Source organism: Argentina silus (assembly GCF_951799395.1).
Source record: "Argentina silus genome assembly, chromosome: 3".
In the NCBI taxonomy this organism is placed as follows: domain Eukaryota; kingdom Metazoa; phylum Chordata; class Actinopteri; order Argentiniformes; family Argentinidae; genus Argentina; species Argentina silus.
This window is the reverse complement of record NC_139657.1, coordinates 5,668,865-5,681,917: the sequence shown is the minus strand read 5'-3', so window position 1 is coordinate 5,681,917 and position 13,053 is coordinate 5,668,865. Positions and strand designations below refer to the sequence as shown.

At 44.4% G+C, this 13,053-nt stretch overlaps 1 protein-coding gene across 1 annotated transcript; it reads right to left on the bottom strand.

The window, feature by feature from the left end:
- Nucleotides 1-5,126: 5,126 nt before the first annotated feature.
- Nucleotides 5,127-12,108, bottom strand: rhoub (ras homolog family member Ub). Its single transcript, XM_083666946.1, has 3 exons — nt 11,674-12,108; nt 8,899-8,957; nt 5,127-6,374 (listed from the first exon to the last, which is right to left on the bottom strand). Exons 1-3 carry the CDS (start codon nt 11,888-11,890, stop codon nt 5,919-5,921), a joined length of 732 nt encoding a protein of 243 aa, XP_083523072.1. The 5' UTR covers nt 11,891-12,108; the 3' UTR covers nt 5,127-5,918.
- Between the last annotated feature and the right edge of the window lie 945 nt (nt 12,109-13,053).

Here is a 13,053-nt window from a genome sequence, read left to right as displayed (position 1 = left end):
CTATTCTATTTTAATAGAATCTAATCTTTTCATCTGTACAGGTGGAAATAGATACCCTCCCATTCATGCAAATGGACAGCACATATAAAGGCCACACGTGACATGAAAAACATACAGTACACATTGCTGTCACTGGCATGTGTGTGTAAAACATGCACACACAGGCACGCACACACACACTCCTTTTTAACAGCCTATCATCCAGAATGGATGACCAGGTACCAGACCAGAGAGAGTGAGAAGACAACAAAACCGTGGGCTGGGGGACGTTTATAAAAAGGTTATTGACCAATCATCCTTCTAGCGACCCCAGAGCTGACCTGCCCGGTGCTGCTGAAACTGTATTGGCTAATGTCAGGTTTATGACATCATCAACTGCTGGGGCAATGGCAGTTTACGTCACCTTGATCAGTGAGAAACTGTTGGGAGACGGGGTCGTAAAGGGCTGCTCAACTCACCCCGAGAGAAACCAAGCAGCCCGGTCTAAATGCCACTTAAGAGAGTATGGCCAGCAATCATTCTCACCTCTACACTCACTCAAACGTGTTATAATGGTGGAATGACCTAGCTCAAGGCATGGCCCTGTAGCTATTGAACGATGTGAGAAACCCTGAGTTTGTATGAGTGATGGTGGCAAAGAAGGAAGAGCGAACATTTACAATGTACATTAAACGCACATTGTAAAGGAGATTTCTGTCAAGAACAATGTACCGCAACCAGACCACACCAGTGTTAAATTCCTATGGGTCTGTAAGTCTTTTCATGAGGGCCAGACACATTGCATCACATTTCAAGTGCTTGGGTAACGGTATAATCTCGAAGGCAGCATACAAATTGGACCACAGTTGGCGAGACCCCGGCCTCTGACGACCATGGCAGGCAAAGTCCTTGTTAAAGTGTAATCCAGCCTGTCGGTTCTAATCGTTACGAGGGCAATTATCTAAAGAAGGGCAAGAAAAAAAGTCTGTCACCAACTTTAAGCCATCAAAACTGATTACCTAACAACTCTTTCATGTCGAGTCAAGAGTTCAGCTGTTACCTAAAGGTTTCCCTGAAGTTACGTCAGAGCGCGGGCGAGAGGGGGAGGGGAGGAGGTTTAAAACCCATCTGAACTTTTACCGTTCATTGGAATGGAGGGACTGGGCCACCCATTTTACATGATTCCTTTACAGAATATAGGTTACAGAACCGTAGGGTCACATATGCTGTGTCTACTGGCTTACTCCGGTTTTCTTTCATTTGTGTTCGGGTCACTGCAGTCTGGGGCCCATAGGCTACACTTACGAAATGGTATTCAGGCATGCTGTGAATGTATTGTACAAAGATGAATACAACGTGAATATTAGTTGTAATGGTGATGTTTGACTTCCACATGGGCCGACTACTCACTACTTTCACCAGTGGTCTTCATATGGTGGAGGGGACAGTTAGACACAGTCAGTCTCACAGGAAAATCTGAAGCGCTGAACTGAGAAAAGTTTCCACTTGCCCATTAAGTCCCGTCAGAGAAGGTGTAGTTATATTGTAAAGGTAGCGATTACAATTACGGTTCAGTGTTACTGCTGCCTGCTGTAGTCTACACCACACTGCTCATCATTGTTAGACAGTCTGGACATAATGCAATAGCCACGTCTTAAAATGGCTGCCTTGGGAGTGACAAAACAAGAAGGCTTCCTTTCTAACTACCAGTGCAGCTCCCAGGAACCATTGTAACCATTATAATTACACCACTAGCCCAATGCCTACTCTCCTCTCCAGTTTCACTCACGCTGAGACTAGACAGAACATACTCATCAACAGTCTGCCAGACAACACAACTCACTTTTGTGCGCCACGTACTGTATCATTACTGCTTCAAAACCAATATAAGGCTATGTAATCTCTCTCTCCGTAATTGTGTGTCCATTGTCTTTACTGAGGAACTGTTTGTCTTTGTGAAATCATTTTCTCTTCTGTACCAAAAACACTGATATTGTGTGACTAGCACAGACTGTTCAGATCTTGGAGGTGACCCGTCACAGAACAACATGGAGAACTCAAACTTTTAACTAACAATGCGTAGTCGCTATGATCAAGTATTTGCAGAATAAAAAGGACACTTTCCTGTAAATCTCTGAATTTGCATTCTTATAAAGCCATGCGTTTGCTTTGTTGGAGAATACTTTGCTCGGCCAATACAATTGACCTAAAAGCTCAAGGGGACAGGTTTTCCTATAAGCGACACATTTGGTAAGTGATTGCCCACTCCGACTCAACATATTCAGACATCAGAGAGTCCAGGGAGGACTGTCTTCCGTGGTCAATGCACACAATCACACCACTCTCACCTTTGACCTAGTGAAAAGAACATGTGACCAGTGACTCCTCTGTGTCAACTCAACGGGTGATAGGAGTCATTCAGTTGAATCAATCATTCAAACACTCACTGCAATGTGAAAGATAGCATATCTCTCTGTAAATATGGGTAAACAAACCAACACAAATGCATTGTACCACGTGTGTGTTGAGATTTCACATTTATTTAGTTCTCTGTGGCTTTATAAACAGTTCTCAACCTAATCTCGGATTCCAGAATCTCGGATTCCAGAATCTCATCTCTCTATTGAGATTCCGGGGGCGCAGGCAGTAAAAAAAAGTGCTGTCGGAAGTTGTAAGCAAGTCCACACCCCTTGAAACCTTTTGCTGCAAGCACCACCTGAATTGCACGCGATGGTCCTCCTCGTTTGCCCTGCTGTTGTTTACAAACCAATGTTCACGCATTGCACAGAAAGAGTAAGCTAAAGAGGTTTTAGATGCCAGCATTTCTCAGGTGAGCAGTGTGCATTCAATTAGCTATAAAGTCAATTAGCTATAAAAAAATAAATAATAATCTGTTGAAATCCCTGCCTCCATTTGAAGCGCTCCTCTCCATTTGTCTGTAGAATCTGTGTGTCTCTGGTAGAAATCACAGGATGCACCACCTCCTATCAGCACTTTTGATGGGTGCACTTAATGAGACTATCCTCAACCATATCAGACAGTAACTGAAACACTCATTCAGGACCACTGTTTGAGGGTTTTCAGGAACAGCTAGCAAGTGTCAGCCCTAATCATACCAGACCTGGGTCAATAAAGTATTTGAAATACTTTCAAATACTTTTGAGTGTTTGCTTGGGCCTGCCTGGAGCGCCAGGTTTGCTCTTTAGTACATCTACTATTCCATTGGTTCCATTGTACCAGGAGAACTCAATCAAGCACAGCAAACTATTTGAGTACACATGATTTCAAATACTATTTGTGCAGTTCGTGCCCGATGACCCAAATTAACAGATAAATAGACTTCTGAAAAATAAGAAGCAAATTCAGTCTTTTGGGCAATTCACCTCATCGTGACAACATTTTGGGAGAGGAGAGTGTGCCTCGGGAACTGAATAGCTGGGGCTGAATTAAACCTCATAAAATTTACCTGAATGGAAATGGGGTGAAAACTATGTGAATGTCACTAAAAGGGTTTTAATAAAAGAATAAAGGTTCTGTTATAAAATTACAAAGCAACAACAGACTCTATACAAGTCTATACAAGTCTAAAGGTCATTGCAAGGCACGACTTTGGAGATGTGTTTGTCGTGTGCGTGAGAGTTAGGTCCATATATATTTGGACTCTGATACAATTTTTGTTATTTTAGCTGTTTACCAAAACAAATTCAAGTTACAGGTATTTAGTGTATAATATAATATGGGCTTAAAGTGCAGACTCTCAGCTTTAATTTGAGGGTATTCACAAGTTTTACATGTGTGGCATTTGCATTTTGAAGCTGTTGCTGTGACAACATCAAAGGAGAACAACACAAGGTCAAAGGAGCTCTCAATGCAAGTGAAACAGGCCGTCCTTACGCTGCGAAAACAAACAGATCCATCAGAGAGATAGCGGCAACATTAGGAGTGGCCAAATCAACAGTTTGATACATTCTGAGAGAAAAAGGAACGTACTGGTGAGCTTGGCAACACAAAAGGGCCTGAATGTCTACGGAAGACAACAGTGGTAGATGATCGCAGGATCCTTCACATGGTACAGAAAAACCCTTTCCAGGAGGTAGGCGTATCATTATCCAAGTCTACCATAAAGAGAAGACTTCACGAGAGCAAATACAGAGGGTTCACCACAAGGTGCAAACCATTCATAAGCCTCAAGAATAGAAAGGCCAGATTAGTCTTTGACAAAAAATATCTAAAAAAGCCAGCCCAGTTCTGGAACAGCATTCTTTGGACAGATGAAACTAAGATCAACCTGTACCAGCATGATGAAAAAAGTATGGAGAAGGCTTTGAACGGCTCATGGTCCGAAGCATACCACATCATCTATAAATACATTTTTGTTCAACCTCTTGAATAAAAGTTGAAAGTCTGCACTTCAATTAAATCTCGATTGTTTCATTTCAAATCCACTGTGGTGGTGTACAGAGCCAAAGTTATGTCACTGTCCAAATATTTCCGGACCTAACTGTAAGAGCAATTCCCAGTGGCACTGCTCACTTAACGACCATGTCACAATGGAAACTTTGCCATTGTCACAATGGAAACTTTGCCATTGTCACAATGGAAACTTTGCCATTGTCACAATGGAAACTTTGCCATTGTCACAATGGAAACTTTGCCATTGTCACAATGGAAACTTCCCAAGCTCTTTGATCAAAGTTCGACAGCTGAAGTGAATGTATAGGTTGATGTGTGTTGTACTGAGTTGTTTGGAGGTTTTCTAAAGGGTTTGTTCGTGTAACGTGTATTGATGTGGAGTTTATAGAGCCCTTCACTGTCTGGGGAGCCTCTCACTCTGTTAACGTTGACAGCTGTATCAACACACACACTCAAATGTGACACACACCCAACTTGGTCTAGGGTACCTCGCTCAGTCATGTGGTGCACACACACACACGCACACACACACACACACACACACACACACACACACACACACACACACACACACACACACACACACACACACACACACACACACACACACACACACACACACACACACACACACACACACACACACACACACACACACACACACACACGGCTTAACCCACCAAGGGGGCCGGTTCATATTGACAAGGAACAGATGAGTATCGGGACAGCTGGAATGTTGTATCAGTACCTTTATAGTCTTATTATCTGTCTTATCAAATCAATAAAACTGGTTATTTATGTTTGTAACAGGTATTCAAGTTTGATTTGAGTTCATTTCACAGGTGATCTTTTGATTTGAAGTCATTTCTGGCATGGGGGGCTTATGGATATTATTCTGCCACTTTTTTATATGACCCTACTGATGGGTTTGATTCCAAAGTGATTATGAATAACATAAACAAATATATATTTAAACATATTTGGGTAAAAAAGGGGGAAGGATACATACAGTATGGAGCAAATGATATGATATTGGGTTAAAAACAGTGGAGGCACATTTGGCCAACCTACACCAGGGGGTATACTGTACTAAGGGTATCAGTAGATCACAGTCCCTTCCAAGTCCCCACCAATGAGTGAATATCAATAGGAAGTAGTCCCAATTGCTCAGTGCCAATATGATTCTCAGTTCAACTAGCTTCGACAGTTTATCATGGCAATTTCATCGCTTCCTTGATGTCTTTTGGCGCTATAGAGATGCCGCCACCGCCGTCCCCCCCCGACCTTACAGTTCAAAGCAGGCTTTCTCCCTTCTCACTTTGGAGTGGTCCCTAAGTCATTTTGGACCGACACGGGGGTCAATATGAAAGAATCAAAGATGGAAGTCCTCGAGTTCATCTGAGCAAGGTGGGCAACAAGGTCCCAGTCCCAGGTCCATTGACATTTGAACAACCCAGGGTCCGTCTGAGCAAACTAAAAGTTTCTCTGAACCGGCCGCATTGTAAAAGAGCCTCCTCTTTCTCTCCCTACTGGACGCAAACGTACTTCTTCCACCACGACTTGGACATCATCTTCATTTTGTCTGCCGTGCTGCGGACCTTCCTCTCCCGCCGTGCCCTCCTGTCGGCATGCCGCAGCCCGACCGCGATGGCCGCGTCGAACACCTCTTTCAGGTTCTTCTGGGTGAGCGCTGAACACTCCACGTACGCCACGGCGCCCGCCTTGTCCGCCAGGGCGCGGGCGTCCTCCTCTGTCACGGGCGCCTCCCTCCGCCGGGCCAGCTCGATCAGCACCTTGACGTCCTGCCGCAGGTCACATTGGGTGCCTACGAGGAGCACGGGCGTGAGCGGGCAGCGGCGACGGATCTCAGGCACCCACTTCTCCCAGACGTTCTGGAAGGAGGCGGGGCTGACCACGCTGAAGCAGAGGAGGAGAGCGTCGGTGCGAGAGTAGCAGAAGTGACGCAGCTTGTCGAATTCGTCCTGAGGGAGGGAAAGAGAAGGAGAAGTGGGGAGTGAGTGGCGGTTGGCATACAAGGTGAATACGGTGTGTTGAGAACAGTTGGCAGTTTGGAGTAGATTTTTGTTTGTGCAAAGACAGGAATCAAAAGCTCTGTCACGTATCAGATATGGGGTATTTATAGGTGAACTCAAACTAATGTTTAACTCAATGTCTTTTTTTTTTCTTTTTTCTTTTTTCTTTTTACTGACTTGATCATTGTTGCCGTACAAGCCAGAGGTTGGTGGTTTCGAGCGAACTCTATATCAGCATTGACAATATACCTTGAACCACTTTCAAATGGAAAGTTACCAGAAACTCAAATGGAAAGATTAATCCTAGGATTAGTCCCGGCGTGGGCAACGTTTTACAAAATCCATTGCCAATCCATTTGGTATTCCAAATAGTTTCCCAAAATGAATAATCCTGTGTAAATTCAAGTTTTTAGCAAACTATAGTTTCTGTGTGATATTTAACTTTTCACACAAACACGCTTCCAGTCATCTCTATATAGGTCAGTGGCAATTTAAAAACGCAGTGAGAAACATCGCTAGGCAGAGAAATGGTGCAGATAATTCCACATTAAACTCAGTCAAAGCAGTCTACAGTCAGTTTATACTGAAAGTATACACATAAACCCAACCAACCCCCCTCTTTTATATCACCTAAATCTCCCAAATTAACACTCTGGAGCCACACAGCCTTGGCTAGCAGGGGCCTCCAACATCCTTGAATACACAGATTAAGCCTGGCAGAAACTCGACACAAACCATCCCCCCCCCCCAATCTCTCTCTCACTCTCTGTTAACCCTTTCCATCCTGCCTCTCGCTCCCTATCACATGACCCTCGCCTCTCCTTCTCTGGCTTCCTACCCCTCTACCTCTGCACTGGCCTGGACTGGGGTGCTTTGTTGGAAGACCAACTCCAATCTCCAGTCATAAACTACAGACAGTTTGTTTAGTATAGTTCAGTCGTAAAATCGAGCACACATATTACTAAATCACACATCCTGCAATGTCTGGTGCCTTGACTCAATGAAAAAACGCGTTTGGCAACATAAACTATTGTTGACTCACTGGCCACCTCTCAACACAGTTTCCATTATAAATCATAACCATTTGCTTTGACTGTTTGCAATCTGATGATGTAGGGGATATCTTCTGAGTATACAGACGTATCAATCTGGCTGAGCCGGGAATTACTTTGTTTATCAATCATGGCGGCAGTTGTTATCATTTCCCTCTCGCTCTCCTCCTCCTGGCACAGCCCTCCTCTCTGTATACCTCTTATGAAAGACCATATGTGCTAAAAGTGTTTGCCAACTTTATCTGCTCATGTTTGCCCCAGCTTGTCTATCAGCAGCAAGAGAGAGAGAGAGAGGGGGGGGGGGATTTAGAGGTTGTGTACTAAGTAGGCAGATCCCTGCAGCCCTAAACCAAACCCTGTAAAATTAAGCTGGGAGGTGTTAGGGCCGTGTGCTCGTTCCGATGCTTTATGGACGCTGGGCTCAACCTGACAGCCAAGTCTTCTCAAGACAAAACAACTGGAGTATTGCGGTAATGTTTACCGTACTGGCAGTCCGCAAGAACAGGTGAACTTCAAATAAATGGCCTGTGTGGGCCGTGCCCGCACCGGTGGGATTACAACACCACCCGTGGCCAAAGAGAAGCAGCAACAACGTAGGTTTCACAACCTGTTCCGTTCGAGAGCTCTGCCTAATAACATTAAAACATTCAAGAGGCTTGGCATGAGGAGGAACAGAGCTGCAGGGCAGAACTCTCAGTAACACCAACCTCTGCCTATACCAGTAGACAAGAGAGAGAGAGAGAGAGAGAGAGAGAGAGAGAGAGAGGGGGAGAGAGGGGGAGAGAGGGGGAGAGAGAGGGAGAGAGAGAGAGAGAGAGAGAGAGGACATACAGTACACCATCATTCCCCCCCGTAGATTCTACCTCCCCCCTCCTCTCTTGTGTTTGCCACACCATGTGACGTAACCATCTCCAATCTACCCAGTTCTGGCTTCTCCCTCACCTCTCCCAGTTTGTAAATCCCCCAATTTAACACCCCACCACAGCTCCACCCCCCTAAAGCTATGCCAACGGAACAGCCTTGTTCCCTCTCCAGATGTGTTAGAGAGGCATTCTCAGGGGGCACAATAGGCCCCACAGCTGCCACAGAATGGTGGGTGAGCCTGGGGGGAAAACTAGCAGTGCCGCACAGCCCCAGAATGCGGCCTTGAGAGAAACTCGCAAGAGTGGATGACAAAAGCCGACACTGTCTTAGCGCGAAAGGTCATGTGACAGATGTACGAGAACCAAGCATAGGAATAATGAGAATGTCCATTGTGAAAGTTCAGTGGTCCTCAACATCATTTACCCTTGGGGCAATGTAATCATGTGATGCACGGTGGTGCATGGACCAATGAAGCGTTGCTGAATGACTGGAGTATGCAGATAATGTGTGGAATGTGGGGAGTTGTTGTGCATGTGAGAGGGTACTATGATGCTCACCTGTCCTGCAGTGTCACAGAGCTGTAGTCTGACAGGGTTCCCATCCACCTGCACAACCGCTGTAGTAAAGAAAAAGGGAGAGAGAGAGAGAGACAGAGAGAGACAGAGGGGGGGGGGGGGGGCAGATCAACGGTCAACAATGCTGTAGTCACATCTGCCTCCATTGCTCCACCTGACACTTTAAACACACGCACGCACGCACACACACACCTCTCTGACAGATCAGAGGCCAAACCAAACAATTGCTAGCTCGTGTGACACTCAAAGCCCCACCATCCCCCCCCCCTAACTCTTGGCATGCCTTGTCTTCTTGCCCGCCCACCCGCCCACCCACCCACTCGCCTAGTTACGGGAAAAACCATAACAGTTTACTGTTGTACCCCACTGTGTGTACTCTCTCTCTGCTTTGAAAACCCATGCCAAGCCCTCTACTGGGGGAAAACAAAGCAGATTTATTTGTTTAGTGACTCTCCCAATAACCCTCTCCAGAACTGAAAAGAGTATGAGTCATCTCACAGGGAGGTTCGTTATAGGCCATTTTTCAAAAGGGGCACAATGTGGTGTGACTTACGTTATAATGTTTACAATGCGCCCGGAGTGCAAGGTCGGTCACACTACCGGATCAAAGAGCTAATAACAGAGACTAGTCATCCAACACATCGTGCCCCTCAGTAAAAAAAAAAAGCAAGAAAAAAAAAAAAAGGCCATTATGCAATCGTTTTCAAATCCGTGACATTTCATCCATCTTTGAACCTCCTCTAGCCTGAACCAAAACCTGATGCCCTGCTCCTCCAGCCCCTCCTTTCCCACTCTACCCCCCTCTTCTCAACAAGCCACCTGTGGAATTGCAGGTCCAACTTCCAAGAAAAATCTGCCTTCAAAGTGGGGCTCTGATTCGAAGGGACAGAAGCATGACATCATCAAATATGGCCCCAACTGCACAATTGCTCTCTGTAACGGGAGGGGGGGGGGGGGTCGAAAGACAATCTCTGCTCAGAGCCACTGCAACAGATGTGTCTGAGAGAGAGGGCCAATGACGTGATATACGTCAGGGTAGCAGTGCATGGTAGCCAGGCAGTGCCTACCCTGTGAAAATGAATGAAAAATAAACTAATGAAAAATAAATACACATACATTTGACCAATAATCATTTTGCCATCTTCATGTTTTTCCTGCATCTTAACATTTGTTTCTGAACTAGTACTTCCCAAATTTGTGGTGATCTGGTACAAACTTCGCAAGGAGTCCAGAGGAAAGATAGCGGTCTGGCGCGTGCCTTTCTCGCCCTTCAAAATAAATGCAAGGCATTGACGCGACTTGCGCATGCGTGTTTATAAGCTCATAGTGCCAGCTAAAGGACGCCGAAAGCCACAGAGCTTCGCTGCCTTTCACTTCCAATTCAGAATTCAGAATAACAAACGCGCATGTGTATTGGCATGAAAAACGTTATGGGATACCGAAATGCCTAAGGTCGTCTCACGTCATCTGCCACTTTAGTTTACTATTGCTAATGCAATGCTAAAAGTAAGATGATCAGGATGGCTAACATTGCATCAGAAACAGTTTTCAAAGTTGGATTTTCTAGCGAACCAGAGGGTGATAGATGGATGGACTGCAAGTTGTATTTACAGTAGCGCTGTCTAGTATTATTAGCAAAAGTCTTTTTTGGTCATAGTATTAGAGGCAGGGGCAGTCTCAATAGAAAGTGCCTCAGACCTCACATCACTGAAGAGGGCTTTTAGGTCAAAGCTGACATCAATGGCCAATCCAAAAACCACGCTCTTGCGTGTCTGTGAAACAATCTCTTCAACCATCTTCTGTTGAGTTTACAAAGTAATGGATTATTGAAGGCAGTGAGGTTGAGATGAATGATGTGTTTTTGGGTTTTTCATTTGTCTAATTGCGGCTAAAATTCAGGGGGGCTTCTGCTATGTTTTGTAAATACATGATTGGGGTGGGGGATATCCTCCCCTTTTATGCCATGTCAGTTCAGATTGGTGCAGATACTTTGTTAGGAGAAGGTTTCCTAAATAAAGTTGCATATGGAAAACTTCATAGGAAAGCGATGTGATGATGTGATCGTTTTAATCACTTGCCAAGGGACGTTAGTTTCAACAAGTGGCGTTAACGTTTCTCTCTTATTTTTAACATAAAACACACAACTTGCTTCAGACAGAAGCATCGTCATATATCCCATTTAGCATACGCTTTTACACGAAGCGACTTACAGTACAGTCAGGGCATACATTTTGATACCACCATTTACCTCCACTTATGCGTTGCTTGCGCCTTGCTCTACCAACTATGCAGGACACATCAGCAGAATCATAACAGTAAATTTAGGTGAGAAAAAATATCAGTGATTCCTTCCACAGAGGGGCAAGAGGGTGCATTTCTCTGAAACTATGTAATATTGGACACTGACTGACTATGTGTCCGACTATTACCGTTAGAATTGCAACTAGGTATGTCAGTCCATTAATAAGTCATAGCCTACTGTGATGTGGATTTTAGACACTGTCCAAATAAGGTCGTCTCACTAGATTATATTGGTTTTATATACCTATAGCCTCTCTTTATATATTTATATAGGCCTATAGCCTATATCAGGGACGGACTGGGACAACAAAACGGCCCTGGACTTCCAGAAAAAATAGATGTCTGTCAGTAGTATATATTGCAGGGATTTACATACCGGTAGGCTACATGTACATTTAATTGTCATTGAGATCAAATAAAGAATAGTGTCACAATTTGTTGTTTATACTGACATACCCGAAAAGTCATCAAATGCTGTTGGGACATATTTCGTTGGATAGCCATTCGTCGTATAGCTGACAACCAGACTTGTTTTCCCAACCGCTCCATCGCCGAGTAACACGCACTTAAGCACCCGCTCCTGAGCCTCGCCTGGCCGGGTAGTTTTGGGGTTGTGCGGGGGCACTGGAGGAGCCATCGTCTTGTTGTAATCCATTGGGACTAGCGGTGACATTCTACACGCTCATTAGAGACGCTTTTTGCTCACTCCAAGAGGAGCGGACGAGGAGACCAGCATGAGAATGTGTTGCCTTTACAAGCAATTTGCTTATAAACAAATGTGGCTTTTCAGAAAAATAGATTTGTATCTGCAGAAAATTGACGACTTGTCCTGTACCACGAACCGCTATCCCTCATGTGACAGTGAAGTGATCCCCAAACTTCACGCACACCACTCCAAATGCTTTTCTGAGGAGGGGGGCGGGAGGCCACTTTATAAACTCCAAACTGATTTGACTATCCCCTCCCCTTTCCACACAGGCGTATTGAAAGAGTGCGCGACGGCGTTGGACGTTTTGAAAATCATATTGTTACGCACAATCAAACGATTTAAAAAAAAAAAAAAAATCCAAATTGGGTTTAATACAAAAGGGACATTGCTATAGTTATAGTTAAGTTATCTATACCAGCCATTTCTATACCAAAAATAGTGAGAAAAAGCATTCTGTGTGTGGGCAGTGAGGCATGTTAACTTCAGTTGTATTTTTATCAACATATCCTCTTTCACATCTGTGAGGTACTACTACATTATATCATCCCTAACTGTGTAGGTGTCACCAGTGGGTGCTACCTGTCAGTGGAAGGCCTGGTGTTAGCTGTCCAGGGTGGAATCACATCCCTTCAGGAGAAGGATTAGATCATCTCCAACAGTAAGGCCAGCGGGAGAGTTGGCCACTGCAGGAACAGGCAAGTTAAGAACAGGAGCATACATGGAAAACGTTGTAGCCACAAATAGCACTTTAGGACCTCACCTTTATGGGCTGCCATCATTTACTACTACTACTCTGCATACTGAAGAAGAACAGTGAACAAAGACGTGTGTCCTTAATCCATCATCTCTCTGTGTCTCGTGAACTTTGTACTTTATATGCCTTGCTAAATTTAATTTATTATTACCCTGTTTTATTTTTATTTTCTCCCTGGTGAATGTATATTTTACTGTTGTTGTATGTATCATCCCTAATTTGTTTTGTACACTAACCCTAGCCCATCATATTTTCAGAAAACTTTGAGGACAAGGCAGTTAATCTAAATTCAGACATGTTGCCTTTTTCCAATAAACAAAACATAAACAAATGGTAAATTCCCCAAAAAATGCCTTGCTCTTCAAGAGGGAGA